The 22351-nt window shown below is 56.3% G+C and overlaps 1 protein-coding gene across 1 annotated transcript in view; it reads right to left on the bottom strand.

Moving 5' to 3' along the window:
- Positions 1-21580, bottom strand: part of LOC133343056 (Krueppel-like factor 5) — a 44581-nt gene extending 23001 nt beyond the window's left edge. Inside the window, 3 exon segments of the mRNA XM_061552515.1 lie at positions 8314-8402; positions 8404-9680; positions 21004-21580. Of these exon segments, the coding sequence (XP_061408499.1) occupies positions 8314-8402; positions 8404-9680; positions 21004-21204 (1567 nt within the window). The 5' untranslated portion in view covers positions 21205-21580.
- Between the last annotated feature and the right edge of the window lie 771 nt (positions 21581-22351).

Here is a 22351-nt window from a genome sequence, read left to right as displayed (position 1 = left end):
CGCTTCGATTATCCATCGATGAGGAATCGCTCGACGTCCCCATGGAGTGATTACAAACTTATTTAGTTTTAACAGGTTAGGCCCCACTGAACTATGTATCTCTTTTTCAGAAGCGACATGGCTTTCACAAATGATAGCTCAATGAGGCGGCCTATCACCGTGTGGAAATGTCTAGCAGCCAAATACTTTAAACGCGTGATGTTGATTATAAATGTGGAGGGAAAAACCAGAGGACCTGGAGAAAAATCCACGCATCTACGGGGAGACAGACAGCCGCAAACTCAAAATATACAGCAGGCGCCAGGGTCGGGATCGAACCCACGAACCTCCTGTATACCAGGCGAGGTAGTCAACATCTCGCAACGACTCCTGCCCACTGAGGGCGACTGCCTGCCTGGCCGTCAATAGGTTTACAAAGCACCGCCTGTTTGACCTGGCGTTCACGGAGAACAACTAAAGCAACGTTACACGATGTACGGTGGCAGATTGATTTTAATTACGGGTTTTACAACTTTAATGGATGATAATGATGCAGGTAGAGGGAGGGGCCTTCGGTTTTAATGAAAAGCGCCTTTAAGGGCCCGCAGTTTGATTGATTGACTGAGATCCGAATACAATGCCTCACCATCCCCACTATTACGTCGGAGCATTGAAATATGAACATTTCTATTTAAGTTAAATTACTTCTCGTTTCGCTTTGGGCATTCTAATCGAAATGCCTCTCCGCTGCCAATGCTGTTGCTGATCGTGAGGTTGCTGCGTGAAGTTGCCTGCGACCTCCGTGCAGGATGATGCCATCGCACGCACGTGCGCGTTTATTTTTTGTCTCAAAATACGTTTTGCTAATTACGTTTGATTTCTCAAATTCATCCACAATTCCTGGTAACCCTGGTAACCCTGGTAATCCCTGGTAATGGATCTTGACCCTGGTAACCCTGGTAATCCTGGTAATCCCTGGTAATGGATCTTGACCCTGGTAACCCTGGTAATCCCTGGTGACCCTGGTAAACCCTGGTAATCCCATATAACGTTCCACACCCACTGCTGCCGTTAATGAGTGAGGACGTCCCTGGTTGTCCACAGCTTCTGTGGGTGTAACCCATGGGTCGGTAACCAACACTAACAAGCAGAGCCATTTGTTTTCGATTTCGGTAAGAACAACTCAACAGTGCTGCAAGGGCCGCGATGCATTGTGAACAACGTCACGCAGCAGTCCATTAGGAGCCGCGGGTTGCCAAATCATTCATATCGCGTCCATTTAAAAACACGTTGATCATCATGAAACTTGTGTTTTTTTTACTTGAATACACATCAGGCGCCGTCGTGAAAGCAAGCGCGGTCTTCACACTGCATCATTATTATTATTCGCTTCATCTCTCTTCTGAACTTCTGATTTATATGCTATGAAGAAGGGACATTTTCGTGTGTGTCGTCATTTAATTAACAGGCTGTACCCACACTCCAGTCCCCGCGGCCCCAACGCCACCACGCTCCGTCTGTCCGCGTTCACCAATTCACTCGCCTCATTCAAATATAACGTTAACTCGCTGCACGCGCCTGATGATTGTGCCGCAGAACAGCACACGTGAACACACGCAACACGTGCACACACGCAACACGTGCACACACGCTACACGTGAGCACACGCAACATGTGCGCACACGCAACACGTGCACACACGCAACACGTGCACACACACGCACACTTGCACACACACGCAACACGTGCACACACACAACACGTGCACACACACGCACACGCGCGCGCGCGCAAACACCGAGATCTCAATCTGAATGTGAATGATCTCTCTCTCTCACGCAGACGGCGATAATTGCTGAGCAGGCGTCACGTGGGACGAGTTCAACAAGTATCAGGCGCGTGCAGCGTAGAACGAGTCGATTATTACGAGTTGGTGGTGGTGGGTCGCGAGGCCTGGTGCATTGGCCGATCCGTGTCGGCAGACGATCTGCCGACACGAATCGTGAAGAGACTGCGAACGTCGCCCCTGGCACGGGATCAGCGGGGAACAGGTCGGAGCAGATTCCTGTCTCGAGGGCTCAGCCAACAACGCACGCACACACGTATAGTGGCACACACACACGTATAGTGACACACACACATATAGTGACACATACACACATATATAGTTACACACACATATAGTGACACACACGTAGTTACACACACACATACATATAGTGACACACACATACGTAGTTACACATACACACATATAGTGACACACACACACATATAGTGACACACAAATATATAGTGACACACACATAGTGACACACACACATATATAGTGACACACACACGTAGTTACACACACATATAGTGACACACGCACACACACACGTAGTTACACACACACACATATAGTGACACACACACACATGTAGTGACACACACACATGTAGTGACACACACACATATAGTTACACACACACACGTAGTTACACACACACACACACATATAGTGACACACACACACATGTAGTGACACACACACACATGTAGTGACACACACACATACAGTTACACACGCACACACACACGTAGTTACACGCACACACATATAGTGACACACACACATGTAGTGACACACACACATACAGTGACACACACACGTAGTTACACGCACACACGTAGTTACACGCACACACATATAGTGACACACACACATACAGTGACACACACACACATACGTAGTTACACACACACGTAGTTACACGCACACACACATATAGTGACACACACATAGTGACACACACGCACATATAGTGACACACACGTAGTTACATACACACAAACGTAGATACACACACACGTAGTTACACACACACGTAGTTACACACACACGTAGTTACACACACATATAGTGACACACATATAGTGACACACACACGTAGTTACACACACACACACACATAGTTACACACACACATATAGTTACACACACACATATAGTTACACACACACACAAGATCACACGCACACATAGTTACACACACGCGTGTACATACAAGAAAAAGACAAAGATCCCCCGTATAGCCTTAACAGACTTCTAGGGGAAAGTGCTGTTAGCGAAGCACCGATGAAGGCCGGCACGGGACATGAGGGGCGGGGGTAGCCAGAACAATGCCTGGCCGCCTTTGTCTCCCCAGTGGTGATGTTTACACATCGCACCAGGTACTCATTTGAGGCTGAGTCGACCTAGCGCAGGCCCAGGACCAATTCAGATAATCGTCACCGGTGTGACCGTGAAGTGGAGTCGAACTCTGGTCGTCGGGTTCGACACAGACACACATCCGAGTCGCAGGGTTCGGAGCGCTAACCACTGCGCCACCGCTCCCCACACACTCACGACACACACTAGCACACGCACACACTAGCACACACACACACGTCACAAAGCTCACAAAAGGCGCTTAAATGCTCACACCGCATTCGCATTCGCCTGCCAACATGCGGGCACACAAAGATCCACCGGAAAGCCTTTCACAGACTGTTGGGGCAAGTGCCGTGAGCGCGAACTTTAACCCGAAGACGGGACGCCACACGAGATTGGTGGTGTGGTTAAAACCTTCCCCGGCCGTCTTTGTCTCCCCAATGCTCGTGTTTAGACGCACCGCATCGGGCAACTCGTTTAAGGCTGATGAGAAGCCGCCCTATGGTAAGTTTCGATAGCACTTGCAGCTGCGATGTTATCCGTGTATCACATTTACACACACAGACACACACACACTCAACACTGACATACCTACACACACTGACAAAACAACGTAACACACACAACCACTGACTATTGTAACGTACACACACAACACAGACACACACACACAACACACACAATACACAGACACACAACACACACACACAACACACACACAACACATAGACACACACTTACAACACAGACACACACAACACACACACGACACACAACACATACACAACACACACATACAACACAGACACAACACACATACACACCACACACACCACACACACACAACACACATACAACACACAAAAGCAACACATACACACAAGCAAACCCAACAACAACCAACTCGACACATTGCGTAGCCTTCAAAGAAGCAAGTGTATAATAGGCGACGTTTCGGTAAATGGTCCTTCTTCGTGGCGTGTGACTTTCAAACGAGGACGCGTCGTACGCCCGCTGTCGTGCGGGAAGTTGACGCCTGCGCGTGTGACAGCTTACGGCACTTGCCCCAACTGTCTGTCGGAGGCTATACGGGGGACCTTTGTCTTTGTGTGTCGGGAGCGGTGGCGGTACGAACCCTGCGCAAGGAGTTCCATTCCCATCTCTCAGACGACATCGGCAACGAAAATCTGAATATCGGTCCTGTGCCGCCTCCTAGGTCGACTGAGCATAAAATGAGCACCTGGGGCGACGTGTGAAGGCGGCCGGGCGTGGTGCTGGCCACCCACCACCTCGTGTGCTGCGCCGGCCTTCATAGGTGCCCACAGCCCCAACAATCTGCTAAGGCTATACGGGGGATCGTTGTATTTGTGTAATTGTATAATGGTGTATGTGTGTAATTGTATAATTGTGTATGTGTGTAATTGTGTATGTTTGTATGTATATATGTGAGTGTATGTATGTGAGTGTGTGAATGTGTGTATGTGACACTTCACGTGGCCTCAAGGTGCACATAGCCTGGCACAAGCGTCGTGGTGACGTCACCGCCACTTAGTGGCGAATAGCGGTTGTTGTTGTGAGTGTGTGTCTGACCGTGTGTTTATGTGCGTGTGTGTATGTGTGTATGTGAGTGTGTGTGTCTGACCGTGTGTTTATGTGCGTGTGTATGTGTGTATGTGAGTGTGTGTGTATGTGTGTGAGCGTGTGTGTATGTGTGTATGTGAGTGCGTGTGAATGTGTGTGGGCGTGTGAGTGATTGTGTGAGCGTGTTCAGCACAATGTATCCGATGAAATGTTCCGAACGCGATGTTTAATTGTTGTCGCGGTAGTTGTAGCGGTCAGCGCTCCGCTGCGCTACGAACCCGGCCACCCGAGTTCGATTTCCGTTCACGGCCACCAACACCAGCGGCGATTATCTGAACCGGTCTTGGGCCTCCCCTAGGTCGACTCAGTCTCAAATAAGTACATAGTGCCATCACCACCAGGGAGACAAAGGCGGCCGGGCATAGTGCTGGCCACCCACCTCCAAGGTATGTTAAGGCTATACGGGGGGGGGAGGGGGGGATCTTTTGTCTTGTGCGTGTGTGTTTTTAAGGCCATTTGTTTGGCTTCGGCTAAAAAGATATTTGGCCGAATGTCATTCCTGTCCGACTGATGAATTGACACACCTGCGAAACACACAGCCCCGCCCCCCTACCCCAGCCCCCGCCCCACCCCCTCCCCTCTTCTTAAAGGGCACGAAATGGTCGAGGTCAGCGAGGATCGCCGTGACACCCCCCTCCCCCCCCCGAGGGACGGCGAGACTTCAGGGACTGACCAAACAGCTTTAAAAAAACACGAGCAGGCTTCATTATCGGCAAAGGAACAGCAACAACGAAAAAAATCGCCCCTTTAAAATGACCCCCCCCAGTTCCTCTGCGGCCCACGGGGCCTCAATCGTGGCCCCGTCACTCGCTCGCCTCCACCCCCCCCCCCCCACCCGGGGGGGGGTGTCCTGCTGACGGTGCTGCGTGGCCGACGTTGGGGCGATGCGTGGCATTGGCGCGGCCCCCCCTGCTACCCCCTCTCCCATCCATGCAGCCCCAGCGCACCACCTGGACACGCGGTAGCTGTGCCACACGGCCCCGCGTGGCTCTTTCCTACCAACAACAAGATCAGAGTTTGCGCCCAGTCTAGGGCGGATCGTTCGTGAACCTTCTTGGCCACAAAACCCTAAAGCGCATCCACTGCACAAGCCCTGGCAGCAGCATCGGCAGATGCGGGTTATCCTCGCTGATGATGGTGATGAGGATGAGGATGCACAAATAAAAATGTTTTAGCTCTCCGGGCATTGTGCGACGACTGTGATCACCCCGAACAGAGACCATGGGACGTCTAATGACTCAACGCCCCATCCACAAAAACGAAAGAGGAGGCATCATCGTCGTCGTCAGAGCGATGCACACCACTCCGCTACTTTCTGATTCAGCCACCCCAATATAAGGTTACAGTCGTTGCTCTGCATCGGCATGAGAAGTCCGCAAGTTAAGCAAGCGTTGAGCCTGGCTAGTGCTTGTTGGATGGAAGGGCTCCCCTGGGGGCTGTGCGGTGAGCCTCGCACGGTAGCCACGGAGTCGCAGCAACGCGGCCCGTTCTTGAATCCGTCTCGTGCGGAGCTCTGAATATTCTCCATCGTCTACAGGCTTCCCTCGTTTTACGCGGGGTCGCTTTGTGCGATTTCGCGCCGTGTATATGGCTCACCTACTTCTGGCCAAAATACGCCATATTCAGCGGTTTGAATTCACTCAGATGCGGTGATGCGGTTGGCCGTGTGACAACATTGTGTGCTGTGTGCGCTCCTCGACACGCATCTGTCCTCGCGCGGTTTCGCTTTGTGCGCCCCCCACTTTCTTTGGAACGCATCGACTACCACGACTGCTGCTACTCCTGCACAGAGCGAGGAATATCTGCCCCTGGGTTATCTCCGGGCACTTCCGGTTTCCTCCCACGCAAAGCCATCGCCATGAAAATGGAATTGGCCAAACATCCCAATGCAGGCAAAGGGTCTCGCGTAAAAACGATAATCTTCAGACCCAGCAGTTCAAAGGCCGACAGGCTGACGGACCAACGTGCTCTTTATTATTTTACGTGGTGAAAGAGGCCGTTGCATCTTTAGTACAACGTGAATATGTGATGTTTTTCAGTTAATAGCTTTTCTCACGAGAACGCGCGGATTTGCGTCAAGAACAAAACCGTCTCGCGCTCGAAACTGCTGCAAACATTTGCCCTCAAGCGAGCGCGTCCAGGACGCGGGGAATGGAAATGGCAGTGATATTTCTGCTCCGCGCAAAATGCAAACGTAGCGGCTGCAAGTCGCAGGCTCGGCAGTGGAGACTGATTCACGTCGACCCCTACGTACAGCAAGTATGGGGGGAGGCGGTGTCCCCTGTTATCCGCTGTGACCCCCCCCCCCCCACCGTGTTAATCGGAGGTGTGGATAAGGACAGCGTGGGGGGAGGGATGTAATGCAGCAGTGTAGTGGATAGACCATGGCTGCCTCTGCCGCTTCTGATCATGATGATGATGATGATTGCATGAGCAGGCCGTGTTGTGAGCTCGTGTCAAGAGTAGTCGCCCAGTCACTGCGGTGTGCAGATTGAGGGCTGCATCGTAGAACGTTGTCATCCGATCTGTCATAACAAACACCGCCCACTCACAGTGCGGTTCTGAATGCCACACATATCTTGGCACAGGCGAGTGGGTCGAGATTGGGCGGAGAGATAAAGGTGGCCGGCCGATTTGGTGGGACGATGCCATATCAGAGCGCTGGAGCGGCACCGGTGGGATCACGAGTTAGATGCCAGGATTAAGCCATCCCACGATTAAACCGACGTTCATGTGAACTCAACTCGGTCACCAGTGACTGCACACATTAAAAACAAACCCATCAGGTTATTATTATTAGAATTTTTAAGGTTTTATTTTTACAAAGAGTCTAAGGATTTGCTCTTGACAAGAGGTAGTTTAGTGAGATCCACTTCCATGGGCCGTTTTCTAACATGAAGGGCCACACTGCTCTGTGTGAGAGATCCTTAAAAGGTACACCGTCTCGTGACGTGGCGTCGATAGGAGACTTGGGATTGCCAATTGGGAACGGGTGGGGGGATGATGACAAATCTCTCGAAATTAGGTCAAGCCTCCCGTAAACCACGTGACTTCGGTGTGACCACCCCCACTCTGAGCCCCTCCCCTCTCGCCGCCGCCCCCTGTGAAAACAATCGCCACTCCTTCTCCTCCGTGCAACTCTGCTGGCTCCTTCTCTCTCTTGTCTCCCCTCTCATCGCCACTCTTCATCATCCCCGACATTATCTGGGCCCGGTTATTCCTTCTTCCCCTTCTTCTCCCCCTCCTTCTCCCCGTCCTTCTCCCCGTCCTTCTCCCCCTCTTGCACTGCTGCTCCTTCTGTCTTCCTGCTACCCTCCAATTTGTCGGTCCGAGCCATGTCTCCCCTCCCAGTCTCTTTCTCTTTCTCCCCGTACCTTGCATCCTTGACTCTAATTTCCCCCTTCCCGTGCTGCGCACCACGAGGACAACAACTCGTTATAGATGTATACACATCTTGTTTTTAAACAATGGCAATTCACGATTAGCGCCACGCTCACCTGGAAAGTCACAGTGGTGGATGCGTCTCTTTTCCAGCTCGGGGTTGTTCCTGCGGTTGTACTTGGTTATGACCTGGCCCATCGCTGCCAGCCGCCGTCGAGGACAAGCAGGAGGAGCCGCCACCCTCGCCGGAGCCGCCCTGCTGCTGCTGCTGCACCCCCTTGGTGGCCACCGCCACCGAGTAGGGCGGCGGGGGTTGCGCCGACGACAGCACGGTGATGCGCAGGTCTGCCGGGTGGTGCGGCTGCTTGGGCTGCGGCGGCAGGGCGGCCACCCCGTCGGGGCTGCCCGGCTGCGAGCTGGGCGGCGACGGGGGCAGGTAGGGCGAGGCCTGGCACCCCGGGTAGGGGTAGAGCAGCGGCTGCCAGCGCGAGCCGGGGGTCAGGTGAGAGGTCATCGCCACCCCGCCCGCGGAGACGCCGCCACGCAGAGTGCCCCCGACTCCGCCGCTCCCGCCCGGGGAGAGGTCGGTGATGGTGAGGAAGCCTCCGCCCAGGGCCGACGCGTCCACGGTGGAGGTGGCGATGGCGCCGTGCAGGGAGGGGTACGAGAGAAGCGGTTGCGGGGAGCATGGGGTCAGCACGAGGGGGCTCTGCGGGGCCCGTGCCGCGCACGCGGACGTGCTCAGGGGCAGCAGGTTCACGTGCAGATGCCCTCCGACACCGCTGCTGATGCTGCTATTGATGCTGATGCCGCCGTTGCTGTTGATTCCGCTGCTGCTGCTGCTGGTGGTGGTGATGGTTTTGGCGACGTCCTCGCCGGGCTCCTGCTTGATGAAGGTGCCCAGGGTGTTGCTCACCACCACCGCTTGCGGAGTGCTGAACACCTGGCTGAACTGTGGCAGTCGGTGACCATTGCTGACGATGCTGCCCGCGCCGTCGCCGTCACCGCCGCTGTTGCTGCGAGCGGACAACGGCTGGGGTGGCGGGGCCCCTGGAGGCGCCACCACCACCCCGCCGCCACCGCCGCCGCCTTTCGAGGACACGGGCGACGTGGCCGGCAAGCGGTGCCCGCTGCGGTACAGGCCCATGCGCAGGTGCCTCAGGTCCTGAGCGACGCTCACGTTGGAGGAGAACTGCGGCTGCTGCTGCTGGTGGTGCTGGTGGTGGTGGTGCTGGTGGTGGTGGTGATGCTGGTGGTGGTGGTGGCCCACAGTGGGGTCGCAGGTTTGTTCCTCGAAGAATTCGTCCACCACCGAGGCGCTGTCGCGCCGGTATTTGTGGCCCGGGTTGGCGCAGTCAGCGGCGGCGGCGGCCATGCCGGTGATGGCGGTGGTGGAGGCGGTGGCTGCGGTGGTTGCGGTGGTGGTAGTGGTGATGAAGAGGAATGCTTCCGGGGAGAGGTAGCGCTCCATCTCCGTCCTCGTCTGAGAGAGAGAGGAGGGGCGGGTGTACAACATCAACGTCGGTGGTGATGATGGTGGTGGTGGTGCTGATGGTGGTGGTGATGGTGGGAATCGAGAGGTTGTGTGTATATACTCTGAGGCAGTCACTGCATCACGCGCTTTCAGGTGCGCTTCTACGGCCGTCTGGAACGCACCTGGAGCCACCATTTGTCAGAAGAATCTTGCCACTACATTGGGGTTTTAATTGCATTTTTATTTCAGCCAAATAATGATGAGTGTGTCTATACGTTTTGGAGACAAGCGGAGCATCCGGAATGCACCCACGCATTGCGCGAGGGGACAACGCTCTATCCCCGTACAGATGAAACAGATGGCTATTAGTCACACTTGCCGTGCCGCCTTCTCCTGGCGAGCCAAGGGTATGGCGCCTCCTCTACTCCCAACATGAAGGGGGTTATCACGACATTCGTGCGGTGATCCACCAACCTCAACTCCATCCACACAGGCCACGTGCATAGCCACCGCCGCGCGACTAGAACACTGAGAGTCTAGTACACGAAGAGAGCACCAGGACGATTCTGATAGCGAGTCGAGACGGACACGGGGAGACGAGATCGCCACGGAGGACTGTGACGAGATCGCCACGGCGGACTGTGACGAGATCGCCACGGCGGACTGTGACGATCAGAGATCAACGTCAGCAACGGGGAATGGGGCGGGGCTGGGAGCTTGGTCACGTGTCGGTTATCGGAGCGAACACAAAATAACAAACGAGACTTAACGCTGGGAAATGGAACAAATGAGAGTAGAGTACAACGCGATGTGGGTCTCTGGAGCATCTACACGAGACCTCGACTGAAGACGCCGTGCAGACACAGTTGGTGCGTATTTGTGTCATCTCGATAGTCTTTGTGAGTGTATGGGTCCCTGTGTGAGTCCGTCATGGGTCTCTTTGTGTGTCTATGGGTCTCTGTGTGAGGCTATGATGGGTCTCATAGGAGGAGAGGATGGGATTGATGCTGTACTCGAACAGGCGCAGGGAGTCGACAGCACGGATGGCGGGGGGGGGGGGGTGAAAAGAAAGTTCTAAGGGACGGGGGCAGCGCAGGAGAGGAGCCAACTCCCACTGAGCCTTGATTGCTGGAGCAGAGAGAGTGGAAAGGAGTAGAGTGAGATGAGAGGTAGGAGAGCGCGTGGAGGGGAGTAGAGTGAGATGAGAGGTAGGAGAGCGCGTGGAGGGGAGTAGAGTGAGATGAGAGGGGAGAGGCAGGAGAGTGCGTGGAGGGGAGTAGAGTGAGATGAGACGGGAGAGGTAGGAGAGTGCGTGGAGGGGAGTAAAGTGAGATGAGAGGAGAGAGGTAGGAGAGTGCGTGGAGGGGAGTAGAGTGAGATGAGAGGGGAGAGGTAGGAGAGTGCGTGGAGGGGAGTAGAGTGAGATGAGAGGGGAGAGGTAGGAGAGTGCGTGGAGGGGAGTAGAGTGAGATGAGAGGGGAGAGGTAGGAGAGTGCGTGGAGGGGAGTAGAGTGAGATGAGAGGGGAGAGGTAGGAGAGTGCGTGGAGGGGAGTAGAGTGAGATGGGAGGGGAGAGACAGGAGAGCGCGTGGAGGGGATTAGAGTGAGATGAGAGGGAGAGGCAGGAGAGCGCGTGGAGGGGATTAGAGTGAGATGAGAGGGAGAGGCAGGAGAGCGCGTGGAGGGGATTAGAGTGAGATGAGAGGGGAGAGGTAGGAGAGTGCGTCGAGGGGAGTAGAGTGAGATGAGAGGGGAGAGGTAGGAGAACGCGAGTCTGCGGAGTAATTGAAGACAATCTAACGAGACCAAGAGAGAGAATCGTGACAAGTCGTCGTATCACCGGAGTTGTGGGGGTGGAGGTTGGGGTGACTCGTTGCACGAGCAGTAGCTACAAGATAAGAGCCACTCGGGGTGTCGTTGGGTCGCGTGTTCATTTAATCTCCAGCGCGCGGGTTGCGGGAGTGGAGGTGGGGGGGGTCAGCCACGCTCGCTCCACGCGGCTCGCACCGAGATCTATTCTGGGGCGCCCGGGTAAATTTAGCGCTGCGATTGATTTCCACATTCGCGTGGCAACTCAAGCCGAGCTCTCCCTGCGCACCGCAAACCCCGTCGTGAACGCCGCCCCCGCACCCCCCCCCCCCACCACCATCCCCTCCTTCCCTGCTCCCCCGATTCTCCGCTCCGATATCCCACACCGCTTCCTTCTGCTGGCCTCAGAACTCTGCTCGCTCCGCTCGACTTTGCCTGCCAACCCGCTGCAACCTCACGGCTGTAACCAACCAGGAGATCAATCACAGCCGGGCGTCTGTCCGGGAAAGAGAGCCATTGACGTCCCGGCACACCACATCTAGTATGCATATCTCGCTATGGATGCAGCTGCCAGCGGCGTGCGTCCGCCTATTCCAGTCCACCAGCCAACCCGGAAAATATGTCGCGAGAAATTAACCCCCCCCATGTCCCCCCCATGTCCCCCCATGCCCCCCCATGCCCCCCATGTTTCCCCATGCCCCCCCCCCCCCATGTCCTCTCCATGCTCCCCCCTCCTAGCCCCCCCCCCATGTCCCCCAACACCCCTGCATGTTCCGATGTCGCTGCATCCTGCCTCCCCCGATTCTTCGCTGCTCCTCTCTCCTCTCTCTCTGCAGTCTCCCGACTCCCTGCCCCCCCCCCCCCCACGACTCCAGGGCACTGCGCGGTCTCTACGATCCCCTCTCCGATCCGCGTCGCGTTTGTCGTGGGGGCGACATGAGCGACGGAATTAACACGGGGCGGTTGTGGCCGTGTTCGTCTCTTATCTCATTCTCTCCCGTGTGTCGTCTTTGTCTCTCCCCTGTGTCGTCTTTATCTCTCTCTCTGTCTCTTTGTCTCTCCACGTCCTCTGGCTGTCACGTTCAATGCGCGTCTCTCTCTCTCTCTCGGTGTATTTCTTTACAGTTCCTCGTCTGCGTGTTTGTGTCCGTGTCTGCCTCTGTATGTTGCTGTCCCTCTGCCTATGTTGTCGTCCGCCCTCCATGTGACCCGTCAAGATTTCACAATGTTTCTCGACGCGTGTATGTTGAACTTTTGTCGCACCGTACGTAGCCAACCGAGCTAATCGGAGGTGCGGGGGAAAGGCCAGTTTCTTGGTGTCCGTCTCTGTATGGGTGCCTCCGTTTCTGCGCGTGTGTTTATCTGCCCGCCTCTCTCTCTCTGTCTCTCTCACTCCCTCCCCGTGAGTCTCTCTCGACGCTCCCCGTGTCTCTGCTAGCCTCGTGGGCGCCGTCAGCCACCGCCCCAGCTGAACGACTTCGCGTCATGGGCGGTCTGCCCCCCCCCCCCTTCGCCCCCCCCCCCCCCCCAGCGAACTTCTCCTCTCAGCCGGAGCCCAGAAGAGGCGACCGCCCTTGAACTCGAGCGATGCTAAATGTTGTTTAAGCACTGAGCCTTTGTCGTCTTGGGAATTCGGGAGACCACGGCGAGACCGCGGGGGTGGGAGGTGAGACCTGGGACGGTGGTGGTGGTGGGAGGGGGGGGGCGTGGGCTTTAACCGAGAAGTCGCGCTCCGTTTCTTCTCGGCCGAGGTGCCCAGCTCTCGGAGTGAGATGAGGAATTGGCTCACGCACTCACGGAGCGACCCGCGCGGGCCCCCCGACTGTTTGAGGATCGGGCCACCGTTTGGTTTGGGCGACGGGACAAAGCGGCGGGCCGAGTTTGAGCAAAACAACAACAACAACAACATTTAACAATCACTAAAGAAAAACACGGCGGGTCGATCCACGTGGTTTTTGTTTTACCCACCCATACTTCACCACACCAATAGCAGCGAACAATTGACGACCCCCCCTCCCTCGCCCGCGAATCGCCGCGCGTCAAGTCGGCCGTCGGCGCTCCCGGCATTCCGCACGACGTTCTGACTGGGAGCTGTGGGGACGTCGCTCGTTTCCACATTCCCACGGCCAGGCCCAGGCCCAGGCCATCCATAGGGGCGCCACGCGTTGAGGGTCGTTGATTAGGGCACATCTGATGGACGCCTCCACGTGGACTCTGCGCACGACGCTAATTTCGCGTCTCTCTAATGAATTCGCTTTTACTTTCGAGGGAAATTAACACGAACAGATTAAAAAAAATGTTCGCCCCATCTTCCCCCCCCCCCCCGCACGCTCCAACTCCGACTTGGCACTGTTCCCGTGAACAAACATATATATTTATATATTTAATTTGCTTATTCGCATACAAAAAACAAGCGAAAGACAAAGAGTGCAAATAGAAGGGAGTGCAGGTGAGGGTGGAAACCCAAGTGGGCTTATATAGAAAACAACATCACAAACAATAACAATGCATATACCAAACTTATTGATCAATAAATAAAAATCGAGTTCCTTCCACGCTCACTACCAGATCGACATCATCATCAGCAGCAGCTACACCGGTCATGATTTATTCACTGCTGGATGAAAGCCCCCCCCCCCCCCCCCGAATGATGGCATGAGCAATATGTTCAGGAGCTGAATATCAATGTGGGGGCTGCTGTCCACGTTGAGAATGCTTCAGCGGAGAGGGAGAGCGAGCGAGCGAGGGAGGGAGGGAGGGAGAGTTCGCGTCGTTTGGCTCTTCCTCATCCTCCTCCGTCGAAGGAGCGCGGACTACCGCGGTTGGCTTCAAGTCTTCTACTTGATCTACACAGGTCTGCCTTGACCAGCAACAACAACAACAAGGGCTATGTATTCTCTAAATAAAGGACGCAGCGCTGGTAATTCCCACTACTATAATAGTTCGACTCTTATTTGGCAAGTCAGCTCGCGTGCATGGTGACTGTCACATCGCAGGATTTGTCAAGAGATTTGCGACGGCCTGGGGAGGCCTTCATCCAGCGGTGGATGGATCATGGCAGATGACGATGATGATGATGATGATGATGCGATAACGGGGATTTCTACGGGGCCCGTACTGTGGCCGCGAGCTCAGCACAGCCGTTCCCGGGGCTGTGGGCGGCGCTCCGGGCCGGCTCCGCGGCTCTCTGCGGCTCTTGCGGCTCACCGCTCCGCGGAGTCGCGGCTGCATTAAACCTCGGGGTCTGAACTGCGCCCGCAGAGTGGAATCCAACCCTAATCCTCAGGCTCACCAGCCGGGAACGCGAGCTTAGCTCCAATACCTAACGCCCTCTCTCCGCCAGGGGCGATTTTAGAGGTTTGTGGAAGGCGGCGGGGGGGGGGGGGGGGGCACGCACTCTGCCCCCCCCCCCCCATTTTCACGAACCCCCTCCCAATCTACAAGCAGCTCCTCGGCGTGGATGCCAGAGACGTTCGAGGTCGAATTGAAGAAGATATCCTCACGCCCAAGCAGAGTCGTCGAAGCCACCGGTGGCACGTCGCCATCGCTTCCTTCCTGCTGCCAGATTCCACTGCGGCGACACCTGGGACGCTCTTACGCTGAGCGTGCTGGGTACGGGGACCCCCATAGGTTGATGTTGCCCCCCACCCCCTGGTGTTCACCGTGATCGAGATTCAGCACTGTGATTTTAGCTCATGCCCCCCCCCCGTTCCCTTCTCGGCAATCGCCCCCTGCCCCCCCATGCACACGCGCCCCACGGCGCGGCACTTGGCGCAGCTTTAGAGGTAATCGGAGGCGCCGAGCGGAGGCGCGCAGAGGCGCGGGGTTAAAGCCTCGGCGACATTAATAGCGGGGATCGGGTGGCGGGCTCCGTGCGCTGAGCCAGCGCCCACTGCGGGCCGGGTGCACGGGTGAGTGAGTGAGTGAGAGGGTGTGTAGGTGGGTGAGTGTGTGGGTGGGTGAGTGAGTGAGAGGGTGGGTGGGTAGGTGGGTGAGTGTGTGGGTGGGTGAGTGAGAGGGTGGGTGGGTAGGTGTGTGAGTGAGAGGGTGGGTGAGTGTGTGGGTGGGTGAGTGAGTGAGAGGGTGTGTAGGTGGGTGAGTGTGTGAGTGGGTGAGTGAGAGGGTGGGTAGGTGGGTGAGTGTGTGGGTGGGTGAGTGAAAGGGTGGGTAGGTGGGTGAGTGTGTGGGTGGGTGAGTGAGTGAAAGGATGGGTAGGTGGGTGAGTGTGTGGGTGGGTGAGTGAGTGAGAGGGTGGGTAGGTGGGTGAGTGTATGGGTGGGTGAGTGAGTGAGAGGGTGGGTAGATGTGTGAGTGAGATGGTGGGTGAGTGAGTGAGAGGGTGGGTAGGTGTGTGAGTGTGTGGGTGGGTGAGTGAGTGAGTGAGTGGGTGGGTAGGTGCGTGAGTGAGAGGGTGGGTGAGTGAGTGAGAGAGTGGGTAGGTGTGTGAGTGTGTGGGTGAGTGAGTGAGTGAGTGGTCGAGTGAGTGAGAGGCTGTGTTGGTGGGTGAGTGTGTGGGTGGGTGGGTGAGTTAAAGGGTGGGTGAGTGAGTGTGTGGGTGGGTGAGTGAGAGGGTGGGTAGGTGTGTGAGTGTGTGGGTGAGTGAGTGGTCGAGTGAGTGAGAAGCTGTGTAGGTGGGTGTGTGGGTGAGTGAGTTTGTGGGTGGGTGAGTGAGTGAGTGAAAGGGTGGGTAGGTGGGTGAGTTTGTGGGTGGGTGAGTGTGTGGGTGGGTGAGTGTGTGGGTGGGTGAGTGTGTGGGTGGGTGAGTGAGTGAGTGAGAGGGTGGGTAGGTGGGTGAGTGTGTGGGTGGGTGAGTGAGTGAGTGAGTGTGTGAGTGTGTGGGTGGGTGAGTGAATGAGTGAGTGAGTGGGTGGGTGGGTGAGTGTGTGGGTGGGTGAGTGTGTGTGTGGGTGAGTGAGTGTGTGGGTGAGAGGCTGTGTGGGTGGGTGAGTGTGTGGTTGGGTGAGTGAGAGGCGGTGAGAGGGTGAGTACGTGGGTATTTGCGGGGTTGAGTGAGTCAGTGAGTGTTAGGATGGTTGAGCGGATAGGTATGTGAGTGAGCGAGTGGGTGAGCGAGTGAGTGAGTGAGCGAGTGGGTGAGTGATGGAGCGAGTGGGTGAGTGATAGAGCGAGTGGGTGAGTGAGTGAGTGAGTGATGGAGTGAGTGAGTGAGTGATGGAGGAGTGGGTGAGTGAGTGAGTGAGCGAGTGGGTGAGTGAGTGAGCGAGTGGGCCTCATCCCCGTGGCCGTGAGGCCGCACGCGTGGCGCGTGGACGCGGAGCTTGTGCTCTGCCAGGCTCGTGCTAACAGCTCTCACGCTCCACATTCTGGATGACCCTGTGAAAGACAGCGGCCCGCGCATCTTGGCTCACCGGGGCGCGGGAGGGGGGTCGGGCGGGAGAGAAAGGGGGGGGGGGGAGCACGAGTTGTCTGTCTCACGGATGAAAAAACCTCTGCGTTCTTTCCCTCGCCCCCCCCCCCCCGGCTCACTACCTTCTAGCACTGCCCCCCCCCCCCTGTTCGCGTGTCTCTCTCTGGCCCCGCGTCTGCGTGCGGGAATGCGCGTGCGCCCTCGCGCGCCTTCCCGCTTGGCTTTTGACACCGCGGCGAGCCGGACACGAGCACCCCTGCCCCCCGGTTTGCCCCCCCCCCCCCGTTCCCCACACCGTGCACCATCTCCGGTTCTCAGACGCATGTCCCCACGCAAACTCGGCGTGCCGGGAAACGCGCGGGGTGATGGAGGAGAGCGCCAGGGGAGGGTGATGGGTGAGTGGGGGGGGTTGGGCAGATCGCCGCCTCCCACCCTCCAACAGCCCTGCCAGCCCTGCACGGACTCCCGCGTGTGGCCCTTATTTGAAGGCCGCGTGGGCGTTTGTGTGTGTGAGTCGGGGTGTGTGTGAGTCGGTGTGTGTGTGAGTCGGTGTGTGTGTGAGTCGGTGTGTGTGTGAGTCGGTGTGTGTGTGAGTCGGTGTGTGTGAGTCGGTGTGTGTGTGTGTGAGTCGGTGTGTGTGTGTGCGTGTTGTTTGTGTGTGTGTGTGAGTCGGTGTGTGTTTGTGTGTGTGAGTTGGTGTGTGTGTGAGTCGGTGTCTATGTGTGTGTGAGTCGGTGTGTGTGTGTGAGTCGGGGTGTGTGTGTGTGTGTGTGAGTCGGGGTGTATTTGTGTGTGGGGATCGGCACTGTTGCGGTTAGCTCACTTCGCTAACAACCCCGGCGTCCAAAGTTCGATTCCCTGGTGTGTGTGTAAAACATCAGCACTGGGGAGACAAAGGCGGACGTGCGTAGGTGCTGACCACCCACCCCCTCGTGTGCCACGCCGGCCTTCATAAGTGCTCGCAAACAGCACTCGCTCAGAGCAGCCTGTATCGGCTACACGGGGGACCTTCGTCTTGTTAGTGTGTGTGAGCGTGTGCGTTTCATCAGTCAATCAACCCGTGGCAACTGGGTCCGTCCCATGACCTCCTGACAGCAGCGTGCCTCCGACACCGCTGGCTAGGAGGACTTCCCCCAACAGTATGTTCAGGCTACACGGGGGATCTTTGTCTGTGCGTGTGTGCGTGTGTAAGTCGAATCTGAGACTACGTGTGCGCGCGAGCAACAGGCCGCGGTGGCACAATGTTGCCAGTTGCGTAAAACCCCTTCTATAATAACCCCCCCCCCCCAACTTCATTCCACTCAGATTAAAGCCACGAACCACAACAGAGCGGCACATTCCACTCAGGTGTCGCGTGCACCTCGCGAGGCGCCCCGCACACCTGGGCATGCACACCTGGGTATGCTTACTCACACCCGGACATACACGCGTGGGTATGAGCACGTGGGTATGCACGCTCACACAACTGAGCATACACACCTTGGGTACGCACACATGGGCATGTCGTGGCGTGCATGCCCAGGTAACCACACTCACGCATGAACATAACACCTGCGGAACTACACTGTGCACACGCACCTGTAAAGGTGCACTCACGCCGGGCGAGCACACCTAATCTTTGCACACTTGAGCGCACATAAAAGAGAAAGATCCCCCGTATAGATGTTAACAGACTGACTGGGCAAGTGCCCTTAGCAAGCCGGCACGGCACACGAGGAGGTGGGGTGGCCAACGCCACGCCCGGCCGCCTTTGTCTCCCCAGCGCTGATGTTTTACAGAGCGCGTCAGGTAACTCATTTGCAATGCTGAGTCCACCTAGGGGGGGCCGAGGATCGGTTCAAATCATCGCTGCCACTGTGAGCAGAAATTGAACTTGGGTCGCCGCCGGTTCTGAGCGAAGCGCACTGACCACTGCGCCACCGCTCCCCACACGAACACACACACAACTAGGTATGCACACACGCACACCTGTGCAATCACCCGCGGGCACTGCACGCGTCGGTGAGCATCCTCAACCTCGCCACGCACACCCCCGCCTGGCTAGTAGACGTGATCGTAGAATGCTTGAGTCTGCACACACACCTCGGCATATACACTTGGGACATGCACACGTGGGCACGCACACCTGGACTATGCACACCTGAGCCATGCACACTGGGGCACGCACACCTGGTCTGTGCACATCTGGGAAATGCACACCTGGGCACAAAGACAAAGATAATCCGTGTAGCCTTAACAGACTGTTGGGGCGAGTGCTGTTAGCGAGCACCTATGAAGGCCAGAACGGCACACGAGTGGGTGGCTGCCAGCAACCACGCTCGGCCGCCTTTATCTCCCCAGTGATGATGTTTACGCACCGCACCAGGTACTCATTTGAGACTGAGTCGACCTAGGGCAGTCCCAGGACCAGTTCAAATAATCGTCGCTGCAAATCGAACTCGCCGTGTTCGTAGCGCAGCGTAGCGCTAACCGCTACACCGCCGCTCCCCACGCACACTTGGGCACGCACAGCTGAGCGCGTACAACCCTTGGCTGAGCACACCTGGGCACGCACACCACCGTGAGATACGCAAGGTGAGTTCGCTTCCTGATACCCCGTGAGCTGAGCGAGCGAGCGAGAGAGCGAGAGAGCGACACCGCTCACGCCCCTGAGCAGCGCCGCGACTCACGATCGGCACTCGGCGCTATTTTTAGAAGTCGCCCCCCACTCGGAGCGCTCCCCGGCGTTGGCTCAGAACGTGGAATGCGATGGAGACATCGCTCGACGCCGCGACTGGCGACGACTCCTCGGCCGCAGCGAGGAGTCGTTGCGAGAAGTCGTCTCGCGGGTGGTCGGGAACTCACGGAGGCCGAAGGTGGCGCCGATTCATCGGGGTTGGACTCAACAGGGCCCACACTTGTTGGTAGTTGATCATATCGTGTACGCAACAACATGAATAAGCCCACAAAATACGACATTTAAATATGTATACTTCATGGGACCTCCGTTGCCAGTACCAAAATATGAGAAGAGGTTTTTCCTGTGGTTTTTGTTTGTCTTTGAGCTGTACGCTTTTTGGCGTCCTCTGGTCGAACACCATTTGAGACGAGGCTCAAAAGAAAGCTGTCTTTGGTGTGGACCAATCAGTTTAAAAGACAATGCATATATTATGAGTGTGTTTTTTGTTTGCATTCTGACCACAAGTATTGTGGTTAATGCAGACATGATTCCTTATAAAAGGTTTCAGGTTTTTATTTTAACATCTTAACACCTGTTTTGTTGCCAGAAAAAAGGGGAAAACCTATTCTCCTATATGTATGCTTGTTTTTACACATCCCATCAACCAGCCACACGGTTTTACTTTCGGGAGTGCAACACTTCCTGCAGCAGTGGTTTCGACACGAGCTTAAACCCCTTGACCGGTTTCGACGTTTCAGTGGCTCATCAGCAGAGCCAGAGGCCTGCTTCAACCCAATGCTGGTGACCTGCCAGATGTTAGAAGGCATCAAGAACCATCCCTCCCTGGTCGACATGGAACGACGCACAACATGAACTCGACCACGCGAATGATGGAAGGCGGTGGACACGTGGAGGCGTATACGTGTGTGTTTACGCGGAGCGGTGGCGCAATGGTTAGCGCACTGCGCTACGAACCTCACCCGAGTTCGACTCACCGCTCACGACCGATAACGGTGGCGAATATTAGAATCGGTCCTGTGCCTCCCCTAGGTCGAATCAGCCTCAAATGAAACAAAGGCGGTCGGGCGTGGTTCTGGCCCAGACCACCTCCCGCCCTCTCGTGCGCCGTGCGTGCGTGTGCAATAGGTACTCGTGAACAGCACTTGACTCAACGGTCTGCGAGGCTACACGTTGCATCTCTATCTTTGCGTCCATGTATAGTGTGTGACCAAGCGCGATGTCCCTGGGATGAACGAGTTGGTGGGTGAGTTGGTGAGCGGGCGAGAGGATGAGTGAGTGGACGAGTGAGCGAGTTGATTTGGACGATTGAGCGATCGATTTTGGCAAATACGCGATTGGTGAACGGGTGAGTACGTGAGTGATCGTGAACGAGCGAGTGTTGGAGTGCGTGCATGAGCCAGTGCGTTCGGATCAAGCGAATGTGGCACACGGAGACAACTCCACGTTCCAGTGCCCGCATCGCGCGCGCCGCTCACCTGCGCGAGGTCTCCGCCCACGCTCGCGTGAAGCATCATCTTGGCAGTGGGGCTCTTCAGTTCCTCGAAGACTGGCGCGTCATCCGGACACCCGCCGGGCAGTCCCGCCAGCCCGGCCAGGTCATCTGGCAGGACCTTGACGGGCTGCAGTTGCGCCAAGATCGGTTCGGGTCCCGTCAGAACCATCCCGGACCCGTCCATGGATCCCCTCTCCTCCTTCCTCCACCCGTGCGCCTTGTGTGACGCGCGTTCTCCCCTTCTCCCCTTCTCTCTCGTAACTTCAAGATCTGACGTTTAGAATGCTTCGTAGCATGTGGTTGAGGTTTATTGCGGTCAGAGCGCTGATTTAAAAGTGTGTTCAAGTTATGCAACACGCAATTATTACGCACACACACATACACACGCGAGTGCATACGCATACACAGGGCACGCGTGTACTCAACTACACGTGTGTACACACACACACGTGTACTCAACTACACGTGTGTACACACACACACACGTGTACTCGCACCGACTGCTCGCTTTGCACGCTCACACTCACACGTGCGCGCATCGGTGATGTGAGACTGAGTTCCTCTGCCTGCCTCCTCTGCCCCCCGCCCCCCACACACCCCCCCTCCTACCCCGCAGTCGGAGAAACTTTCCTCCAATGAGCTGCGGCCGGAAGCGGTGATGCACCCTGTGGGGGTGGGTGGGGGGTGGGGGGTGGAATTCACCTGCACTGATGGCCCGCGCTGCAGACTTACCTGTGCGCGTGTTGTTTTTTTTGCAAAGTGGAGAGCGGTGGCGCAGTGGTTAACGCACTGCGCTACGAATCCGGCGACCCGAGTTCGATTCCCGCTCAGGACCCAATATAAGTGACAACTATCTGCACCAGTCCTGGGCCTCCCCTAGGTCGGCTCTGCCGTATAAACTGAGCAACTGGTGCGGTGTGGAGAACATCACGACTGTGGAGACGAAGGCCGTGGGGCGTGGTCGTGTGCCGTGGCGGCCATCACAGCTGCTCGATAACAGCACTTGCTCCGACTGTGTCCTGGAGGCTACACGGGGGATCTTTGTATCTGTATGTACGTGCATTATTATCAGGCCCACGTTGTCACCAAGTGCAGTCTACAACTCTTATTTTTATTTACGCGCTATATAAAGAAGGGTCATTGCCCGAAACGACACCTATTATACAACCTTCCGTTTACGGTCACGCAGTGTTATTGACGAACGTGCCGAGTGTCTGTCCCCGGCTGTCCGCTATAGCGCTGCGCAGTGACCTCGCCTTCACGAGGGACAGCTGCTGCTGCTGCTGCTGCTAATGCCGTCGTCTTGAGTCCACCTTGCAGGGCAGCTCTTC

This window comes from Lethenteron reissneri, chromosome 16 (genome assembly GCF_015708825.2).
Source record: "Lethenteron reissneri isolate LAM-NWPU_2019-01 chromosome 16, ASM1570882v1, whole genome shotgun sequence".
Taxonomy (NCBI): Eukaryota; Metazoa; Chordata; class Hyperoartia; order Petromyzontiformes; family Petromyzontidae; genus Lethenteron; species Lethenteron reissneri.
Note: the sequence above shows the minus strand (reverse complement) of the source record. Positions and strands in the feature narration are given on the sequence as shown.